General features: G+C 39.2%; 3 protein-coding genes across 6 annotated transcripts in view; all 3 read right to left on the reverse strand.

The window, feature by feature from the left end:
* Positions 1–3,434, reverse strand: part of phactr2 (phosphatase and actin regulator 2) — a 31,522-nt gene extending 28,088 nt beyond the window's left edge. The window contains exon 1 of one of the 2 annotated variants that reach the window (XM_020921326.2): positions 3,243–3,434. In XM_020921326.2, the coding sequence (XP_020776985.1) occupies positions 3,243–3,378 (136 nt within the window). In that variant the 5' untranslated portion in view covers positions 3,379–3,434. The remainder of the gene's footprint in view (positions 1–3,242) is intronic. The other variant, XM_020921322.2, reaches the window with a different exon arrangement.
* A 184-nt stretch (positions 3,435–3,618) lies between these two features.
* On the reverse strand, positions 3,619–8,510 carry ppp1r1c (protein phosphatase 1, regulatory (inhibitor) subunit 1C). Of its 2 annotated transcripts, none has more exons than XM_020921010.2 (5): positions 8,398–8,510; positions 7,912–7,972; positions 7,689–7,720; positions 7,548–7,602; positions 3,619–4,498 (listed from the first exon to the last, which is right to left on the reverse strand). In XM_020921010.2, the coding sequence occupies exons 1-5, from the start codon at positions 8,506–8,508 to the stop codon at positions 4,443–4,445; spliced, it is 315 nt and encodes a 104-aa protein (XP_020776669.2). In that variant the 5' UTR covers positions 8,509–8,510; the 3' UTR covers positions 3,619–4,442. The 2 variants fall into 2 exon arrangements, with proteins under 2 accessions (XP_020776669.2, XP_055018804.1); XM_055162829.1 differs by having other exon boundaries at positions 7,548–7,605.
* A 906-nt stretch (positions 8,511–9,416) lies between these two features.
* On the reverse strand, positions 9,417–22,366 carry LOC110157224 (pyridoxal kinase-like). Of its 2 annotated transcripts, XR_008633377.1 has the most exons (14): positions 21,951–22,366; positions 18,959–19,013; positions 17,296–17,400; positions 16,813–16,896; positions 16,601–16,635; positions 15,810–15,895; positions 15,572–15,617; positions 14,812–14,923; positions 14,592–14,728; positions 14,447–14,513; positions 12,718–14,319; positions 10,985–11,117; positions 10,873–10,901; positions 9,417–10,302 (listed from the first exon to the last, which is right to left on the reverse strand). XR_008633377.1 is itself a non-coding variant. In XM_020921502.2 (11 exons), the coding sequence occupies exons 1-11, from the start codon at positions 22,029–22,031 to the stop codon at positions 14,204–14,206; spliced, it is 924 nt and encodes a 307-aa protein (XP_020777161.1). In that variant the 5' UTR covers positions 22,032–22,366; the 3' UTR covers positions 11,967–14,203. The 2 variants fall into 2 exon arrangements, 1 of the variants encoding a protein (XP_020777161.1); XM_020921502.2 differs by lacking the exons at positions 9,417–10,302; positions 10,873–10,901; positions 10,985–11,117 and having other exon boundaries at positions 11,967–14,319.
* Positions 22,367–22,422: the final 56 nt, after the last annotated feature.

The raw sequence follows: 22,422 nt of genomic DNA on the forward strand, positions 1-22,422 counted from the left end.
TACTTACTTTTGTGTTCATTAATCAGCTTATAAATAAAAAAAATAATTAAATGAAAATAAAGAGAAAGAAACTATAGAGATAGACTAATATATCGATTGGCCAATATTTTTTTATTATGTTATTTTTTAGCATATCAGCTATTGACCTTAAATCCCCAGCAAAAGCTGATATTTAGTTTTGGTCAATCTTCTGCTTAAAAAATACACACAAAGCATTATATTAACAATTTAATGCCAAGATATAACTGCACAAAACTTGACTACACAGCGCAGTTGCTCTGGGTGAGTTTTAAATTACATATTCGGGGGAAAATAATTAAAATCAGCCACAAAATCGGCAGAGCTTATCGACCATCTTTTGCTCTCTACTCTACTCAACCAGCCATGAAAAAACCTGTATCAGTTGATCTCTAATATATACTACATACATTTGTCTTGATAGTTTCAGATTTTGAAGATCATCTATTTACAAAAAATGTCTATTGTCAGCAGCAGCCTATGTACACAACATGATTAGCAGCTATACTTAAGCACACACATCCTGCTCCTTTGCTGTCGAGGTGTTTCCACTGATATTAATAGAGTTAAAGGCTTAGCCAGTAACTACACCACATAGTTACTGATGGACAGATGGGACAGGAAGAAATCTTTGAGAAAGCAGCACGTCAGTGTGGTTCCAATACAACAGTTCACAACAAGCAAGAAGAAAATAACTCCTGGCTCATTGACTGCAACACCTTCCCACACAATCACACTAATACACAAAAGAAGACAGTCACAAAGAGAGATGAGCACATGAGAAAATATGAGAGGTCGAGTCCACTGAAGATGATTTTTGCTGTTTAACTGGCAACAAATCTCACACATGTTGGGGTAAGGGAACAGACATCATACCAAAAGAATCATATGAAGTCCTATATTATGCAAAACTGACTCTTGTGGGCTTTAAGTCATGTTAGAATGCTGTTACCTCCTCAAAAACATACCTGGGGTTCTGTTTTGTTTCATTCACACATGTTTGAGTAATCCTTTATTATTAGTCTGTCTACATCTCCAAAGTTCAAAATACTTTGTTCCACCTTGTGATGTCATGTAGTGGTAGTTTTAAATTAACAGCTACAGTAGCTTTTACCTTTTGTTCGGTAGAGATTTGCAATCCAGGGCTGAAATCATCCAAATCATTCTAGGTAAATGGAGTTTAAAAACTCAGTGGAGCACTTCATGTATGACCACATGACATCACAAGGCAGAACAGAGTGATTTTAGTTTGAGAGAAGAAATCAGCCTAAACATGGAGGATTTGTGTGTTAAACAATTCCATGTATGTTTGTGATGAGGAAACAACATTATAGCATAGATCAGAAATGGAGTAATATGGGCCCTTTAATAAAGCATTTGTTTATATTGCTGACCAGATTTTAGCAGGGATATGGATGTAGAAATATTTCCAGAACTCGCCTTTACACACATTAAATACAATTTTTGAAATGTTTATGCGTGACTGTGCGAAACCTCTTAGAATTCAGCCTGCACATATTTCTATTATAAAAAAAGACCAGTTGTATTTAGTATTAACTGTATGATATATATAACTCATGATGATTGAAAGCCATTACAGCAGAGTTAAAAGATGTGTTCCCTTTAAACATGTTCCCTTTAAACATTTTGCATACACACACAATAGAAAAGTTCCCCTAAATGTAACAATGTACATAGTAACTGTTGGAGTCAGGAGGAACTGTGTGGGGGCATGACAGGGTAAAGCTGCATTACAGCACATTTTAACAAGTGGTTATTGTGGGACAAAAGGCTCTGTAATCAATGTTATTTTGAGCTGAGCAGCACAAGGAGCCTTCTCCCCATGTGTCCTCCCTCCGCCTGCTTAATCACCCTCTCCTTTTTGCTCTGTACTGGCATCAATTAGAACAGAGTCTGTCACACCACTACACACACACGCAGACACACACACGCGCGCGCGCACACACACACACACTCACACACAGGCTATATATGCGTGTCTGTCTGCATGTGTATGTTTATAGACACACACACATGCACACACATTTTTGAGCAATAAAATCATCTGTAAATAACAAATAAATGTAAGGGTGAGCTACTTAATATCAAACTGTGAAACATTCAAAGCAGTACAATGACATATCAATTAAGACAAGAAGGCGAAGGATCCCCAACAAAAAAGTTACATATTGTACCTTTAATGATGATGATTAATATTGTTTAAACTTTGTACTGTTTGATGAAAGGCCACAGGTCATAACATAAGTGACAAGTCTTTTTGTGCAGTTCAATGAGCAAAGACCTTAGAAGGGCCACGACAAAAACTGTGTCCTAGCGCCCTCTATTGTCTGGTTTATTTACTGCAAATTCTAGGCCAAAGACTTCTGTTTGCCCTGCTCCTTCATGCTCTGAAATGCCTAAACAGAATAGATACAGAAGACCAAACTCAGGCTAGTCCTTGTGATAATACGACTAAAGACTAGTTGAGATAGATTCGAAAAATGCAGATGTAAAACAATATTAACTATTGTATACAGACAAATCTCTAGTAGGCCTACAAGTGCATTTCTTTTGCTCTGTCATCATTTCCTGTAATTATGGCTTCCCGTGACAACAAAACCTGATCTTCTTTTAGATTAAAACTGGACAGAATGTGACTAGAGTAGAAGCTTAATGTAGGCCTAAGTGAAACAATAGAGTGAGCACATACAGGATGGCTGTAAAGGGCCAGTTTCAAACTGCACACAGTGCACCTGGCTGAAGGAAGTGACTGTAACCACAACAAGGCTCAGTAACAGCGGGTGCATGCAGCAACACAGTGAAGATGAGAGCTGAAGGTCAAAGCAGAACATTGTAATCAAGGCCATCAAAAGTACCACCGTGATACTTAACCCAAAGAAGTTCCAGGAGTTTTCAGAAAAAGACACGGAGACAAAGAGAGAAAAAAAACTATTTCACAGCTGATCCTATGACTGTTTATATAACTTTTTAAAATACAAATGTAAAGTTTGCTGTTCATTAAACCTTATGGGGAGGAGGCATTCTTTGTAAAGTTGTACGAGTTACGGTGTTGCCTACATCAGTCAATTGTATCCAATCCCCACTACATTACAGGAGATGCACTTCTCGTTTTAGACTATTTTTGTAGGCTTATAAAAGTAAACAATAACCTACATTTTACCGCGTCAATAAAAAAAGACTGGTGATGCTGTAATTGCCCTTACCTGAGCGCGCGCCCCGGAGCCGGAGCAGAACTCTGGAGTGGAACCCGGAGGTGTCACTATGTGACCTGAACCGCGGCAAGGGCCACAGCACCGGGAAGTGCCTGATCTCCGAGTGCACATCTGCCTCCTCCTCCATCACTGCTGCTTCTGTCGGAGCACGAAGATCGCAGACAGCCGCAGTTTGCGCTCAAGAAACCTTTCAGCAGCCAACTTTTCTTCTACCACTCACCCACTGTTCCTGTTTGTTGAAGGCCCGCCTCTTTCAAACCCCAAACTGTCCCAGCTCGTCTACAATATGCAGGTTATAACAAAGACGCGTGGGCTCAAAGCGGTGTGCTTATCAATCACCATCATAACCTTTGCAGTCGTGGTGGGTTTTATGTTTTTATTGAGGTTTAATTTAGGCTGAGCATTTGTCAGAACAATTTTGTATAAAATACAAATCAAGGCACATGTCTAACGTTTTTTAACCTTTATGAACAATTGTACAGCGCAAGCATACAGCACAAGTAGTCTACCAGTTGAGTATCTTTTCAGTGTGTAAAGATAGGCTAAATGAAGTTATGAAATGGTCATAGATGTCGGTGAAGGGCTACTCTATGTGATTGAAAATGAAAAAAAAAACCTTTGATGGATGTTTGCTATTGTGCCCGTAAACCATGGTTAAAAGCTTTGATTACTCTACATTAGACTTTGCACATTCATATTTTAAATTAAATACAAGCATTGTATTGCGCACTTTGTTAAAGATTACATCTTGGATGATGGAACAGAAAGGGGTCATATTATTTACATTTGTATACACAGTTTACAGCTAAAACTTTCCACACAAACATGTTTCCTGTAGGTCAGTGTTTCCCAAACTGGGGTGTGTGTACAACTGGTGGTACATGAGGCCATCTGCTGTTATTTGTTTAATTTAAAACATCTAATGTCCTCTTTTGGGTTAAACATAATTTACTGCACTATCCATGGTTTAGTCTCATTGTAGACCCGGTTTAGTCTTATTTTTCTCCATATTTAATATCTACTTTAGTCCAGGTTTCAGAACATCAATTTCATCCTATGGTACTTGGTGTGCTGTGTGAAAAGTTTGAGAATCACTGCATAAGTTTCAGTTCACAGACTCACAGCAATAATAACCTGTGAGCGAAGTCATGGAGGCCTCATTGTGAGCAGCTGAACAAACAGAAAAGGATTCTATCTGGACACAGAACCAGGACTGGACAGCTCCTTTGTGACGTCACATGAGAAGTCTGTAATAAATTTGAAAAAGTATTGTATGAAAAAAAAAAACAGTATAAAATGAGTTTAATCATGCTAATTATACAGGCTAATAATAAATGTTTGTTAGTGTAAGTCGTTTTTTAAATTTTTAATTTTTTTTTTAGCAAATTTACATATTCAGACTTCTAGTCCTAACAATAGCACCATTTTGGAAATTTTTGTTTTGAATCTAAATGGCCTTAAAGGGGCCATATTACACTATTTTTTACTTCGTGTTATAATGTTGATTCCTCATCGAAAACATACCTGGAGTTATTTTTTGCTTTATTCACACATGGTTAACAAATAAACCCAGCATATTTAGGCAGAGTTCATGGAAATACAGGAAGAGCTCCATAATTTATACATCTTCACTCAAATCATTTGGGTGATTTCAGCTCTTCTTGAATTGCCAGTCTCTCCTGAACTAAAGATAATAGGAGCTGTTAACTTGAAAACTACAGCTTAATGACGTCACAAGGTGGAACACAGCACAAGAGTTTGTTTTTGTACCTGACAGTTTCGATTGCTCACTAGCGGCTTTTCTCAGAGTGGTCATGTGATGTTGCTGTGACATGTCCGTTCAGCTGATTTATACAGATTTTGCAGATAAAAGAAGATCTACAGTGATTATGGATACAGAAAAATATGAACAACAGATGGAAAACATACTAAAGGACACAAGTGCATACGAACTGATAAGGAAAGACCCAAATGAGGAAAAGAAACAGATGCTAAAAATGCTCCAACATCCCCTGTTAGAGGAAGTAAAAATAGACAAGGAAACCTACAACTATTTTAAACCAATGCAAATATCACACTGTGAATATATGGCACGCCAAAAATACACAAAAAGGACACCCCACTTACCCATAGTAGACCCATAGTAAACAGCGTCGCTCAGTAACCTATAATTTATCAAAAGCTTTAGTAGAACATATAAAACCACTATTAGGCCATACCCAACAGCACTGCAAGAATTCAAAACAACTGGCCCAGGAACTGAAAACCATCAAAGTACAAACCAATGAAATATTAAAATCTCACAATGTGGTATCCCTGTTTACAAAAACTCCCATAAACATCACTTTGCACATAGTCAAGAACCGTCTCCGGACATAAAGCACTACAGAAATTAACCAACCTGACAGTCGAAGACATAACCCAGCTCCTTCAGTTTGTGTCCACATCCACATACTTTAAATACAAAGGAAAAATATACTGACAAAAAGAGGGTTTCGCCACGGGGAACCCCATACTGGCCATCATGAGCTCTTTGTAGAGGACTTGGAGGAGAAGGCCATAAACAGCACCAGCAAAATGTGGACTGACTAAAAAAGGTATGTGGATGACACACTGGAAAAGATCAGTAAGGGACACAGAAGACACAGGAGCCGTCAGATCACCTAAACACAATAGGTGGCTAATAGGCAAATTTTCTGGACATGAACATTACACATAAGGAAGATGGCAGCATCAAAACAAAAATACACAGAAAACCAACCCACACTGACCAATACCTCTTATGGACATCAGAACATCCCACAGCCCACAAACTCTCGGTTTTAAGAACATTATTTGACAGAACCAACATTGTGACAGATGAACAAGACAAGCAAGAGGAGGACAGACACACTCACAATGCTCTGAAGCAATGCCAATACCCAAAATAGGTAATAAACAAAGGATAACAACAGGTTAGAGAGAAAGAAAAACAGCCTCAAGTGGAGGAGAAAAACAGAACGAGAAAAACAAAAATAAAACAGAAAAAAGAGCACAGGCATGGTAACACGGTATATCAGGGGCATAACAAAAAGTACAAAGGGCAATGACAAAATACAATATCAGCACACCAGTGAAACCCTACAGAAAACTCAGGCAATTACTCGTCCACCCAAAAGATGGTAAGGTCATGTAAGGTCATGTACGAAATACCCTGCATGTCCTACAATAAAACATATATACATAGGAAGGTTTTTTGGTACACGACAAAAAGGAACATGGGACAGGAAACAGCAAAGGCGTGCACATGAGCAACAAAACACAGAGCAGAACAGGAACAATTTAGCCATCTCTGACTACTGTAAAAGAGAGAAACACATCATAGACTGGGACAGAGCAAACATCATTGGGACAGAGGAAAACAAACATCGTTGCTGGATTAAAGAGGCAATCGAAATACAGAAACGTGCCCACATGGCTATAAACCACACCTGGGATACTGTCCTGAGGAAGGTGGACTGCAGACGGTGCTGTCATCCTGCCTCCACCGGTAGGAAGACAGCACCAAAAATCTGTATAAATCAGTTGACCAGACACGTCACAGCAACATCACGTGACCACTCTGAGGAAGACTGCTAGTGAGCAGTCGAAACTGTCAAGGATGAAAACAAACTCTTGGTCTGAAATAAGAACCTAATAACATAAATTATCAGAAGACCAAATGAACCTCATCAGACTGGAACAGAGCTTTGGAGATCTAGACAGACTAATCATAAAGGATTACTCAAACATGTATGAATGAAAAAAACACCACTTCAGGTATGGTTTAGATGAGGCAACAACATTCTTACATGGCTTAAAGCTCACTATATAATACAATTTTGTGTATTATGGGAACTTAATGTGGAGGAGGAGTTTAGTTTCCTTTTACACACTGTTACCTGCGAGTCATATAGGCACACAAAGATAGGGTTTCTTTCACACATTGGAGTAACTGCATATATTCTGTTCACATTTTAAGCCTATAGTGAAATCCTCCTCCACAGACATTTGCTCCAGGATCAATAAGGCAAAGCTTTTAGTGTGCAGGGCCCTTCCTGGAAACTGCCCAGAGCTTCAGTAGATTTGATACAGTGCACTCAGAACCTTAACAGCTTCAGAACGCTACATCACAAACAAAGCGGTCATTACAGAAGGTGTGCTAATAAGTATAATAAGTCCGCTAACTCTGTTGCTAATATGCAAATTTAACAATACTTTAAACATGATTGTCGTTATAAAGCCAAGAAATGTTAACTTAACTGTATATTTATTTACCTTTCATTGATGGAGGACTGTGCACACTGCATTTCCTTTCTGGGCTGTTTGAATTCTGCTAAGTAGTAATACAATAGTAAAAGTTTGTACAGAAAAACAAATGTACATGACATGAGCTCTTATCACTGACTTGATACAGACCTGTGAGTGTCTGATTGATGAATGCTGAGTATCTGAGAGAGAACATAGAGAGTCCAAATGATTACTCAATACCAAAACTTTCAAACAGAAAGTTGTATTATAATGGCAATAACAAATAAACTAAGGCATTTTATGAGCACTGTAATTTATGAACTGTAATGTAAACATCAGTAATACAGTGACCAAATGAATGCCTCTCCATGCTCTTTCTGTAGGGCTATACCTGTTGGAGGCTGTCTGTGGACTTGGTAGGGAGTAGCAGGAGTGGGTCTTCTGCGTCGAATCTTTAAGGTAAAAGATCAAATGTGTACAGTTTTTTCAAAATGAACATAGAATCCACTGAATCCACTGCTTTAGCAATAAACAGTAGTACAGTACTGTATAAACAGTATTACTTTCTATAGGACAAATATGTACATTTTTCATTTAAATGTTGACATGGTCTACTAGTGCCCTCAGAGACATTATCACTAAAAAGGGAGGCAGCAAACCATTCAAAATAAGGAAAATTAAGTTTATATCTATTAATTACTTTTAATTTTAGAAAAAAAAAAAACCCTAATAAATCTATTATAACTTACGACAGAAATATTTTGACACTTTGTTTAAAAGGCTAGGTTTCAATTATGCTACTGTTTATTTTTCTATTTGGTCAAAACATTTTTAATTCAGCATCAGACCGTCCGTACCTAACTCCTCGTGCACTCACTTGTTCAGCGGCCTGTGGGTCCAGCTGGTCCTGCAGTGGGGGGACAGTGAACTGGATCTTCTTTGGACTGCTCGGCTCCATTTTCACAGAGTCACAAGTGGACAACAACATCAAGAGAGGAGCAAGGGGAGAAGAGAGGTGGGGCCAGAGGAGAGGAGAAGGGAGAGACCAGAGGGGAGGGGCCAGAGGAGAGGGGTTAGAGGGGAGGGGCTAGAGGGGAGGGGCCAGAGGAGAGGGGTTAGAGGGGAGGGGCTAGAGGGGAGGGGCCAGAGGAGAGGGGAGGGGTGGAGCCAGTCGGTCATAGACAGACAGATGAAGTACCACATCAATGCATACCAGGGCATCTTTCTGACACGTAACATACGCTAAAAAAGAAACCCATTTAAATATAGTTTCGAGTATTTAAAGGTCCTATATTACACAGAACTGACTCTTGTGAGAATTAAGCCATGCTATAATGTTGTTTCCTCATTAAAAACATATCTGGAGTCGTGTTGGAATAATCCTGCATTATTAGTCTGCCTACATCTCCAAAACTCTGATGTCATGAAACAGCAGCTTTAACAGCTCCTTTAACCTTTAGTTCAGTAGAGAGTGGCAATACCCAGGCTCATCAAAATGCTTCTATTGAAGGTGTATGGAGTTTAAAAACACAGTGAGCACTTCCTGTAATACCACATGACATCACAAAGTAGAACAGTGATCCACCTTGTTCCACCTCCTCAACCTAAATATGCGCAAGTTACATAGTGCATCTTTAATAAGAAAAAAAGTGATATAATAGGACAATAATCAAACTCCAGCATTTAAAACTCAATCATAATCAGTGAATGCTGTGAGAGTAAAAGTGTCTGATTTGGAGAAGAGTGCTAAATGGCACTGGCAAAAAGAAAGGAAAGGTCTATTCGTTGTTTTTGTTCTTGTTTATTTTATGTGTTTTTATGTGTGTGTGTATATATATATATATATATATATATATATATATATATATATATATATATACATAAAAATCAGGGCTGTCAACAATTTAAAAACATAATATAACTTTTCAATGGTTAAAGGTCCACAAAATGTTGCATAAAACAGGAACAGGAATACACAGTTCACTGTGACCAAATATTTCAACACTGTTGTATTCATGGATGAGACAAATGAGAATTTAAAAAATAACTACTGCCGTGGTCCCAAAGGTTGGTAGTACGATTGGCTTGATCCCAGGCCATGGAGCAGAGCAGGATCATATGGCCCATAGTGCACCTGTGTATGGCTGTATTGTGGAACAAAGTGCACTGCTTGCACAGGAGGGGAGGGAGCGCTCTGGAGCAGAGATGGGAGAGACACATACTGAGGCCAGTGGACATTACTCTGGAGGGGCATTACCGGGGTCTGCTGCACTGGTACAGTGGGCTCCACTGGACTAGGTTCTCCTCTTTCATGTGGCACTGAGGGTCCCATGTCCTCTGGGCAGCGACGGATGGTGTAGTGAGGGTCATATGTGTGTCTTGGAGGTAAAACCTGTAGGTTAAGGACAGAAGTCACTTTGGGGGTCTCCAGCAGTACACTATCAGAACGCACAGAGACTGTCCTCCTGTTGGTGCGCCTCCTCTCTGCTGAGTCGCTCCCTGGTGGTGGACTTGCCAGGACAGGTGAGCTTCGACTCTCCAGGACAGGTGGGCCTGGGCTCTCCAGGACAGATGAGCCTGGAGCCACAGTGCAGTGTGCAGATGTGTCATATGTGCTCAGTTCGTCAAAGTCCATCTCTGAGCTGCTGCAGGAGCTGGACTCAGAGTCGGTGTCAGGCCCAGAACCCTCTGAAGAACTGGACTCATGATCAGTGTAACGAGGTCTGTGGTTGTAACAGGCAGCACAGCGGCTTAAATCATACAAGTCCAGTTCAAAATTAGCCTATAAACAACATAAGAATATATTAAACATGCAACATATACCTGTCATTTTAAAGGACATTTAAAAATGTAATTACTGGAAACTGAAACAATGAAATGTTACATGCCAAATATGACCAATTAAAAACTGATCATGACAAATCTTGATATAGTGGTTTCTTAAAGTCTTTACTGTAAAGTCTCTAAAAGGTGAAACTGTGTTTTCAAGGATTCAGCAACATCTCATATTTTCAATAAACTGAGTTGAATCAGCAGAAGCATCTCAAACATTCTGTGAACGTTAGTCTGATCTGAAAATATAATTTTCCAGTGCAAAATTTTGCAATATTATAAAAGTGGGTAAGTGACACAAGTAAATACTATGAACATAAATAGACTTATATAGACTTAAGGGCAGATTATATTATGAATGTTGAGTAAAATAAGGCAAATGTGTCGAGAGCATTTCATTTCAAGCAAAACATCTGATCAAATATGAAAAAAAAAGTGGAACACATAATACATAATAAAATACTTTGGCATGATTTTATTAAATAAGCTTTTAAGTTTAAATGAAGATTGAATGACTTACCTTGCCATGTCCTTCTGAATGCTCAGTTACTTTAAAGGGACAAAACAACATTAATGAGTAAAATAAGAGACATTGACCCTTTTTGTCGTTTAGTGTCAGAACAGTCACTTACACTGGTGTTTTGCTCCCTGCATTTTGCTGGTGAGACTGGAGTAGCATTCACAAGTGAGAGTACCTGTTTCAAGGAACATTCTTTAATGTTGTGCACATTGATGTCATCATTAGGCTCAGCTTCCTGCTGTTACCTGCGTAATGAGACAGAGCACCTCCCTGAGTCAACATGGTCAAACAGACACCTTTGGCAAACTGTCAATGCCATTACCATTACCATTACAACAATGATCACCACACAAACTGTTTCTTTTTTGTCATTTTGAGTTCAAAAACCTCTGCTGGACCTGATTTCAAGAGGAACACATTGCTATTTTATAATGAAAGAATTTAGATTACAGGAGAGTTTTTAGATTATTAGATGGTTATTATTAGATGGTTTCTGGTGTGGCTATTGTGCTTTATGAGTCACTTGTTATCATCTCTGCATTAAAACTGGGCAACTACAGATGGCCTATACCAAGGTGAAGTGCCCATTGCTGTTCAAGATAAAGCACAATCTTAAAATGAGCTACAGGAGCTCTTCAAAAAGGCTGCAGTGCACAGACTCAACAGGGCTGTTTGAACAATCCTAAAACTCAGTTATCTCAGCAAGTCATCAGCCCCCTATGCGTGTGAGAGTGTAAGTATGTGTGAGTGTCTATGTACAAGTATTTGTCATGTTTGCTGTGGTATTTACAGACTGCTAACTCTCATTTGCCTAAAGGTTTGTTGAGAGCACACATCATACAGTAATGGCGTAGTATTTGGCAGGCGACAGACTTGCACAGGGGCCTTGCACAACTACACTACGCCACTGTTTTACAGGAACAAACTGCTCCACAGGAATATAGCTCACTAGTCAAATATGACAAACTAATCCCTTTTACATGTGATGGGTACATAAAGGTCAAACACAATTTGAAACCACATTTTGAGCCCAAAGCTAAGTGTCACTGTTCAACATTGGTGTTCCCAAATAAAAATTAGAAAACAAGATCCAGTTCTTGGGTCTTGGTCTTTATTGCATTAGAACATACATTTCTCATATATCTTGTTTTATATATTTGTTTTATAAATGTGTTTTTTACACTACAATCTTATTGTAACATGTTAGAAAATATTACGCTCCAAAAACATAGCACTAAAAACAGTTACCAAACAATGGATAATACATTTTCTGATTTTGTTTTCGCCACCAAAAAATTAAAAAGTAAAACAAGATGTCTGGGGTGAGGAGCAGAGCTGGAAGAGTAGAAAGGAAGGCAGTATGGACACTAAACAAATCCAAGAATTACAACAGGAGGGCCTGAGCTTAATATAGCAAATTGTACTTCATTTTATCATATTGTATTTATTGTTGGATTACAAACTAAAGTTTTGTTGACAAGAAGTTGCAACAGGAATGTCTTTTTTTTCTCCAAAAAATGTACAGGCAAATATCTGCAGCATGTGCAGAAAATGGGACTGTAATCAATTGAATCAGGTTACAAGGTTCAAAAACCTTCTAGATACGCACATATACTATAGATTATTTGAAAAGTAATGTTGTCTTAATTTGTTTTGGGACTGGTCTGTACAGGAGAAATGTGATTTCCTGGTACACTTCTTAGAAAGTGGTTCTAGACACCATTAGTAAAAAGAACATGCTCTTTGAATAAGTGGTTGTTTTAGAGCCAAGTCTAGTGATTTTCAAGTTTTGGAAAAAATAAGTAAACAATAAATAAAATGACTGAATAAGCACACGACACTCACGCAAGACTACCACTAGAGGGCACACTATGCTGCAAGACACTGGTCCCTTCACCACAACGATCGTACAGGTAGAGTTGAACCATTCCCCATGCACTGTATGGACAGTCCTGTCTGTGAGTGCTGTCAGGGTTATACAACATGAAAATGACTGAAATTAGGTCGGGTCTATGGTTTGTGAGAGCTCCTCATGTTACAGGCCCCTTCAACATAACACACAGATACACACACCCTGTAGCCATAATGATATGATACAGTCACATTCACACAGACACACACAGGTACACACTCATAAACACACAAGAGCACAGCTAAGATATGAGCTACAGTATATCGTTATACTGATGTACAAATATGTAAAATGTATGTGACTCAACTCCCTAGGCATGGAAAAGGACACAGTATAAAAGCATGTTTTTCCCCATTATTTTCTTCAAACATTATCATGACTAAGTGAGAGAAATTAATTTGATTTGTGTCAAAACTCAACCAAGTACAAATGTTGTGTCTATAGTCAGTACTCTATCAGTGAGCAGGAGACAGAGGCAGTGTCAGAGGTGCTCTGGGCCCAGAAAGTCACACTATGCAGAGGCCACATCATTGTACTCTATTGTACACGAACTCAGTATTTGCCTTGTATCATTGTGTTACAACAGAAGGCAAAATTCACTCACACAACTCTTTAATTTAAGTAAGAATTCTTCTGATTTAGTAGAAGCATAGGTTTTGGTAGATTTTTTTTTTTCTTCTCTTCTACTGATCCACATTTTCGGTGGTCCATGTTAGCTATGGCCTTCTGGGCTCAGTGCTTGCCTAGTGGATACAGCAGCTTGTACTTATATTGAGATGAAGACTTCCAGATGAGAGAGCTGCAACAGGCCACTGAAGCAACTGTGTGGATCCTATTTGTTTCTAGTAAAACAGCATTGACAAAATGTCTGATACAGTTTCAGTACAACACCTATACATCAACTATACATTGTGCGTTTTTTTTTTGTCTATTTGTTTTGGATTTAATCCTAAGGATATGACTTGGTCACTATTACAACACAGCAGTAGGATAAGTAGGATGAGGGGTGGAGCCATTGAAAGAAAGGGTTTGGTCTGTCTTACAACATTTTTTAATATTTCGTATGGTATTAGAAATCATGTATCTGCATGTGTGTGGGATTGCTTAAACACACTTGTATATTTTGCAATTTGTTTTGTAAAGATTGGCACTACTGAAATTGGACTTGTTCACACTAAAATAGTTAAATTCACAAACTTTCTGACTATGGCTCACAAACTGGGGCTCTTGGCAAAGGCCTCTTTAAAGGGAAAGGACACTACGGACTTAAAGGGATAGTGTAAAGGATAAAAGGACAAATGTTAAAGTGGGAACATCCAGGTTCACAGATGAAGTGCTGAGAGAAACTATGATGTAAATTCATTAAGAGGTCTATGGTGGCGCAAACACGGGCGTTATGAGTCTTAGAGGTGGGTAATGTTAGGATATGAGTGTGGCTTCCGCAACAATAGCTGGGTCTTCTATGTCAGCTTTACTTTGAACCATGCGCAGCTCCAGCTGTGGGGGGCTGGGTCTTCGGCCGGGACCTGCCAACTCTACGACACAAGATGGTGGAAGATTTTAAAATCATCATATACTTCACTAAGTGAATTTCAACTTGATGGAAAGGGTGTGGTCTTCGTGGTAACAAGAGTAAAAAAAGAGTAGAAAAAACTGCCTTACCATGAGCATAAGATATTGTCCTCTGGATTACATGGTGCATCACAGAAAAAGTCTTCTCACACGCAGTCTGTCAAAAGAAGTACAAAAGTACTCATTCAAGGGTGGTCTGGCAGAACAACGCTAGTCATTATTATAGTGTTCATACCTTCAGGTCATTAGGATAGTGATGCGTCCATGCTAACAGCATAGCAGCAAACAAATCTCCAGTTCCAACAAACACAGCATCCACTTTTGGGACTTCAATTCGGACCCTCTCAGTCGTCCGGCTGCCATCTGGATGAACTGAAACACAAGTGCTTCATGTTAAAGCACTTCAAGGGAGCCCTCCAGTGAAGACTTCACTATAGAGCAAATACTGCACACACCATGGCGCTGGCTGCCCAGAGACACGAGGAAGCGGTCTCCTAATCTGGGTGGCAAGTCCGATGAAGTGATGACCACTGTGTCAGGGCCCATGGCGTGAAGAAGGTCCATTACCTGAACACCACAGCGCGTCAAGAGGAGCAACTGTAGATTTCACCTCTGGTCATTTTCACTGTGTGTCTACACCAACAATCAGTTATGTTTTAATAATGTCACAATGTCCCAATGAGCCTTTAATTGAAAAGGTCCTATAAATGCACAAAATTGACTACTTTGAGTTGTGTTTTGTTTCATTCTTACATATTTGAGTGTATTATTAGTCTGTCTACATCTCCAAAGCTCAAAATGCTCTGTTCCACCTTGTGATGTCATGAAGCAGTATTTAACAGCTACTCTTTTGTTGGGTAGAGACTGGCAACTCTAAAGCTGAAATGGTCCAAAGGACAGTAGTGAAGATGTACAGTTTAAAAACACAGTGGAGCACTGCCTGTTTTACCACATGACATCACAAGGTGGAACAAAGTGCATTCTGTTTGAGAGAAGAACACAGTCTAAATATGCAGGGTTTGTGTGATAAACAATAAATTAAATAATAATATTTTTGATGAGGAAACAACATTATAACATAGATCAGAAAATAATATGGGCTGTTTAAATTTAGATAGAGGGCAGAATTTGTGGAGAGAATTTACCATCTCTTTAATCACGATACTGACTTCACTCACTCTACGCCTTCAGTTGTAAAAGCAGTGGTGTTATTACCTCCACAGCATCCTTCTGTGAGCTGATAGTCTTCCCAGTCAACAACCTAAAACCAAACACAGTTAAAAAAGCAAACCGACCTCGCTGCAAAGTTTCCATATATACAGTGGTCTTGTCATGTTTGTAAATGAGAATAACTTGACGAAATAAAGGTCAAAATGCCTCTGTTCTGAAAGTCCCCTTATCTGTCACATCAAACAGTCAGTGCTCTCTGAGGAGATAAAACGTTCATACTCACTCAGCCTCAAACTGATTAGGAGTGATGATGTCCGCTACTGGAACCACCTTGTTCTTGTAGACTGGGTATAGATTCTGTGGCACATACTGTGAGCAAATGGAGAGGTTTAATGCTTGAATCACAACTAAAGGAATTAATTATTTTATGCAAATACTCTAACTGGCAAATAGGAATGCAGCTAAAAATTATTTCAGTAATGGACTAGTTATTTTATTATTTAGACAATTTTAAATGTAATTTTTATGGAAGGATTTGTATTTGAATGCATTGCAGTAGATCTAAACAAATACATGATTGTGTTGTTTCTAATAGTAAAAACTGTTTAACACATTACTCTGGAGTCTGGATAGGTGCAAAAATGTGTCATTTCAATTTCATTATATTGAAAGTTAAAGGTGCATTATGTAACTTTTCTGGTGGAGGGTCCACTACTTGCTTGTGTTCATAATAAGTATTTTATTGCTTTGTCTGAATGTATCACAGCATTCAACATTTTCTATCGCCATGGAGATTAGAAGGCAACCAGGCCAAGTTATGGGGCAGATCTGTGAAGAGGCAAGCTCACCCTCTTTCAGTGTATTTTTCAGCAATAAAAACACATGTAACTGAATAAATATTTGATACATATGTTTAACGCCATAGTGTGGCCCATTCCTGGTAACCCTAACTTAGGCACAGTAATAACATGCAGTAATGTAACCAAACAGAAAATGTTGTGCAGTGCACCTTTAAAGTTAAACTTTTCAAGTCTTCAAGTTTTCAACACACATGTTCATATACAAAGCACTCACCATAGATCCATGATCACCAAGGACTGGGTCACACACTGAAACAACACAAACATGCAGCTCACTCACAGATCAGACTTATTCATATGAATGACAAAAAAATGAATGTACTTCTATGTGGTGTGTTTAGGCTCCCATCGACACAAACAAAAATGTTATTGTTGTTTTTGTCTCCTATTAATTAATTATAATATTCATATAGTAATAGGACTCACCATAGACCAGGTTGGGGTTAGCTCTCTTTAGCTCCTGAACAATGTCTACCACCATCTCTAAGAACGATGTGTCTCTGGTATACCCTAAAATACACACAACACCACCACTGGAGTTTAAGATGTAAAAGGGACTCGAAAACAGGTAAAAACTGACCAATGGTGATTGTGGTATATTGTACTGAATCAATTTCTGTATATATTCTCTATAATGTTTAATTTGAGAAGGAACATTTATTGCTGTACTACAACATTATTGCAGACTACAACATTTTAACCTGTACTAATTTAATGGGCATTCCTAGTCTGGCTTTCACATAAGAAGTATGAGCACAACAAAGTGGCAAACGTTCAGTGAATATACAGTGACCACTAAAGTTCACAACTGACTCTAGTAACAATAAGGAGGAAAAACATATTGGCAAACTGAGTGAAACTATATCAAATTATTAGTTAATATATATATTTTAATTATGCTGCCCATACCTGTTAAAACATAGTCATACTGGTGCACGTTGTTCAGTTTAATTCCTTCATAAAGAACATGAAGCTCATCTGCCGTCAACACCTGGCCTTTCCAATGGCTGTATCCTGAAACAAACCACCACAGCTCATCACCAAAATGTATTTAAAAATGTGATACTTACAATATTGTTATTTAAACATTTTATCACAAATGGAGCTAGCGTAAAGACCTAACTTCGCTCCCATGTACCTTCACTCTTTCCAGAGTTTTACCTGCTCCCCAGTCATCACCTCACTCCAAATACTCCTCCCTGTTTTTCCATGCACCTTCTCCTGTCCAATCAGAGCTCAGTCTGCCCCATTGCAGGTGCAGGGCCGTTTCAGTTTGTGCTCCACCTCCTTCCCAACACCCCCTCAGCTTCTCAGCTTCTCATCATCTCATCGTTCACTCTCCTTATCCTCTCATCGTCTCCTTCGCTTTCCTTCTGCTGGGGTCTGTGCACCAAAGCCAACTGATTCAATAAAACTACTATCAATATAATACTTTCTCTTTGGGTTTGTGTGAGATTCTCCAGGCTGAATTGTCATCGTGAAAGCACATGCCACTCACTGGGCCCTCTCATTGGCCGGTTGTGGGTGGTTATGTCAACAAAGTGTATCAACATGACAGCCCCCATGTGTCATAGCTCCTAGTGCAGTAAAGAGCACTGAGCTGGAGGAGGAACATTCAGGTGAGTCACTGCTACGTCACATGGGGCTCCAGAGCAGGCTGGTTGCTAGGAGACAAGCTACAGGATAAATGAGTGACAATGAGCGAGCAGTCTGTGTTGTCACTGCTCCATGCTTGGGATCAGTTTCAGATTTTAAAAAAATCCATAAAGGAGGATATAGCTTGATTAAATTATCTTGTAATCAAAAGGGGTGATTCAGCTATAAAAAGTAGAATACTGTTAAAAGTCATAATTGTTATAATAGTCAAAGAGCCAGTGTGAGGGGCAAGTTCTTATTACTTTGCATTTTGTAAAAACACCACACTATTCATCCAGGCATCGGTTATTTATTTCACAGTTTATGGTGTTTGGATACACTTTTACTGCTATTGCCATTTTTTTTGCTGACCTTAAACTCTTGAGAAGAAGAGATAGGGCCTACTGTGGAGCTCTTGCATTTTTTTTCTTCATGTAATTCTTTTTCTCAACTATCTGATAAAAGGGGACAATCAAGCTCCAGGGCATGTAAAACAAAGTGAAAGGTATAACCCTCTTATTTTCAGTCAAGTTAATAAATCTAGGAAGAGTCACAATTAGTTTGTACTCCAAACCTACAAAAAACTGACTAGACTAGAGTTACTCAATTATGTCCCTAAAATTCATTATTAGTGATAGCTTTATATTTGAAAGGGGAATAGTTAAAGCCGTTTGTAATTAGACTGGCCCATCAGGCCGAGTTGTATTCTCACATAACATCACTAGATGCTAACTATGATACTTTCGTCTTGCCAACACGCCATTTCTGGTCTGACAGAAGAAGACCAGAGGCCACAGTTGAGACTCAACAAAGGATGGGTAAGGGGAGGGGGAAACTACCAAATACACTTTTGGTAGCTTTAAAAGAGATCCTTCAGTTTTTCACAATGATGTTTTGCTTTGAAATCTAGGAAGACAAAGTAAATAAATTCACTTACCAGTGTGGTTGGAGAACTGCACTGAGTTAATGGAGTCCACCTCAAAGCCTAAAACCTAAAACAAAAAAAATTCAAAGTCAGTTTTTCAATACAAATAAACACAGTTGCTGGTGCAGATGGACACCATAGACACAGAATATGAATAATCAATACTGCAAGTGTAAATAATATAATAAAAATAAAATAAATAAATAACAATACAGTTCAACCAATGGACAAGTTAAAGTCCAGATTATTTTTTCTAGATATTTAGACTCTATGACAAACCATAAGCTTTGTGGGGAATAACTTTTTATAAAGAACAAAACATATCAGTATTGGTCAAAAATATTAGTTTACAAGTTTAACTGATCTGACACTAAAATTAAGGCAGTTGCTAATTTCCATCTACAATTTGGGGTCCCCCCCAACACACAAATAATGATTTTATAAAAATAATAATAATTTTATGTCACCCACCATTGCCATCAACTAGTCACACCATCATAAACTATAATAGCACTACGTTACACTTAGGGTCTGGTCTGATGAAAATTGACCAGGGTTACGTAAATAAATTCAGTTCAAGTTCAAAATCTATGGCTGTAGATAATGATGGTATCAAGCAGAAAAGTAAAAGTGCTGGTACAGATATCATTCAAGGGCAGTTTAGAAACTTTATGACAGCAGTCTAATCAAGAATATGGTATGGGATAGTATAACACAGTGCACTGTCCATTGACATGATCAACTATGAAAAAAAAATCAGGTTCTATTGTTGGTCATTTGTTGAACTCTGTGAGAGTTTTGAATGTTCTGGACATCAGGTTTAGAAGGTAAAAAGGTTGAAGGTAGGCAGAGAGTGCCCTGGAGGAATGAAGACTCAGTGAGGACACAGAAAAGGTAGTGCTGGATGGCCAGGCATAAATGGTGCAGGTCAAAACTCCAGGTTCAATATGAGGTATTTTTCTGACATTATTGGAAATTACAGTAACAACTCTTGTGTTCTGTTTGCAACAGATTGTCAAACCCTGTAGCTCTTTTGCCATTTGAACTAAAAGTAACTAAGTGCAATGGGTTTACGGTATTGGTTAATAACAAGGTTCAGGTCAGGATATAAAAAAATGTCATGAATTTGCAAATTTCAATCGTACAGACACTTGAGAGCTGACACACTTTGCATGTGTAATTGACAAAACTGCCCTAGAGATCATCACCAGTCTGAGTTCACCTACATGTTGCTTTGATGTATTACCCACTAGATTTCTAAAGTGTGCTGAACAGTTTGCTATCACCACTCATTCACATAGTCAACATGTCACTTCAGTCTGGAACATTTTCAAGAGCTTTGAAAACTGCAATGATTAAGCCTCTCCTAAAGAAGCGCAGTCTTGACACCACAATGCTGAACAATTACTGACTCATCTCAAATCTGCAATAACTATTACAAACTTTCTACGAATGAACTCTCCTTTAATATTTTCCAGTAAAGTTTTAAAGTTCACCACAGCATTGAGATTGCTCTTATGAAAGTGACAAATGACATCTGAATGAACAGTGATGAAGGCAAAATCTCCGTCTTCATCGTACAAGATCTAAGTGCTGCTTTAGACACTGTTGATCATGGGATCCTCAGACTAGAGGGCATCTCTGGTACTGCACTAAACTGGTTCAAATCCTATCTGGAAGACTGGAAATATGTTGATGAAATTGGATACTGTGTATCAGAACGTATGGACCTTACCTATGGGGTCCTCCAGGGGTCAAAACCTGGGCCCCCCTTTATTGCTGCCTTTAGGCTAGTTAATCTGCAGCAATAATGTGTCCTACAACAACTATGCAGATGGCACTCAGATCTATGTGTCACTGGCAGCAGGGGACTAGGGACCAGTGGACTCACTCTGCCACTGCATCCAGCAGATCAGTGTGTGGATGCAAAACAACTTTCTCCAGCTAAACTTAGACAAGACACACAGACACAAAGAGAGTCTCAGCAGTCACCTCGAGTCTCTCACTCTAAAACCTTCAAATCCAGCTAGAAATACAGGGGTATGCCGTCTAAACCAGATTTAGAAAGACTTATGTGTTTGTCTCCAGTAAATTAGACTACTGTAATGGTCTGCTCATTGGCCTCTCCACACAAGCTGTACGACAGCTCCAGTACATCCAGAACACTCCTGCTCGGGTCCTAACTAGAAACAGGAAAAAACGATTACATAAGTCCTGTGAACTGGCTACCTGTGGCTCAGAGAATAGACTTTAATGCAGCTTGTGTACAAGTCTGTTTGTATTTTGATGTCAATGTCTATTCTATAAAGCACTTTGAATTACTCTATATGAATTACTCTACATGAATTGTGCTATACGAATAAAAATGGAAGGCTTCCTTGCAGTCTGGTGTGACTATGAGCTGTATTACTCTGGTGAATATTTGACACACTGGAGGTCTCTCCATGGCTAAACACTAACCGTCAGCACATAAAGGTCAAAGGTTATGTGTGTAGGACATTCAGTGCAAATTAACTTAAGAAATAAAACGTATCTTCGAACTGGAACTAATCAGTTTGCTCTCCAATTTGTATAATTAAAAACGCATTCCTCTGGTTGTTTCAAATTAAAATGTTTGGTTCCAGCAGTGACAAACGATACAATCAAGGAGCTATTTTCATCACTAATTACACAACAAAAGACAGTGTCCACCGGGTAACAAGAGCTCAACTCTAGGTTTTGTACGATTAAACACGAATGAAAAGGATGGTCAGATGAAGCTGAGGTAAGATCATTCGACCTTTTGCTGGTGGTCGCACTTGAGACATTTCCATCATCTGTCACGCGCGACGGGGTCTACGGCCTTGAGCTCGTGAACAGCAACACACTCATAAAACACATGACACATAAGAGCTTTAAACAGCAGTGTTCAACTTGAGCGGGAGCCTGTCTGCGAACAGACCTACCCGTGTGCAGGTGTACTCGCGCTCAGTGTCCGACAGCAGGGGTAGGGGGGTGCGTTTACCTGTAATGGGAAAGACGCGCTCTTGTTGCCCACATATCCCCGGACTACATGGCTTTGTATGGACAGAACACGGCACTCCATGGCAGCTCCCGGTCAGCTGACGAGAGAGGCAGAGATTCTGTTTCAGCAGAACGCGAGGCAGAACATAACAACGAGATAAAAGGCAGGACAGGATCACAACACCGCCAGCCTGTGCGCGGTTAGCCCGCGTGCTAAGCAGCTGTGTAGCCGGAGCGTGATGAGCAGAGCTGGGGATGACACGAGCGAGAGCGCGCCGAGGCGCACAGCGACCCCACAGTTTGATTTGGACCACGGATAAACCCACAGGTCCTATTGTCAACGCGTAGCTAACCACAAACTTCAATAGTGCATCAGTACAGTCTAAGGATGTCAGGGGGCGGGTAGACAGTGAAGGACAAAACCACACAGGGTTTTTTGAGCAGGCGTTCTGCGCGGTCACCAAAGCCATGAC

Source organism: Boleophthalmus pectinirostris, unplaced genomic scaffold (genome assembly GCF_026225935.1).
Source record: "Boleophthalmus pectinirostris isolate CB_2022bp ecotype Guang Dong unplaced genomic scaffold, ASM2622593v1 HiC_scaffold_5, whole genome shotgun sequence".
Classification (NCBI taxonomy): domain Eukaryota; kingdom Metazoa; phylum Chordata; class Actinopteri; order Gobiiformes; family Gobiidae; genus Boleophthalmus; species Boleophthalmus pectinirostris.

Coding starts and splice junctions, on each gene's coding strand:
- ppp1r1c (XM_055162829.1), bottom strand. CDS start 8,508: ATGTTGTTGTCCACTTGTGACTCTGTGAAAATGGAGCCGAGCAGTCCA. Junction 7,973..8,397: donor ACCCACAGGCCGCTGAACAA/GTGAGTGCACGA, acceptor TTTACCTTAAAG/ATTCGACGCAGAAGACCCAC. Junction 4,499..7,547: donor CAGTCCTCCATCAATGAAAG/GTAAATAAATAT, acceptor AATTTATTACAG/ACTTCTCATGTGACGTCACA.
- LOC110157224 (XM_020921502.2), bottom strand. CDS start 22,031: ATGGAGTGCCGTGTTCTGTCCATACAAAGCCATGTAGTCCGGGGATAT. Junction 19,014..21,950: donor GCGCGTCTTTCCCATTACAG/GTAAACGCACCC, acceptor TTTTTGTTTTAG/GTTTTAGGCTTTGAGGTGGA. Junction 16,897..17,295: donor GTATGACTATGTTTTAACAG/GTATGGGCAGCA, acceptor TGTGTATTTTAG/GGTATACCAGAGACACATCG.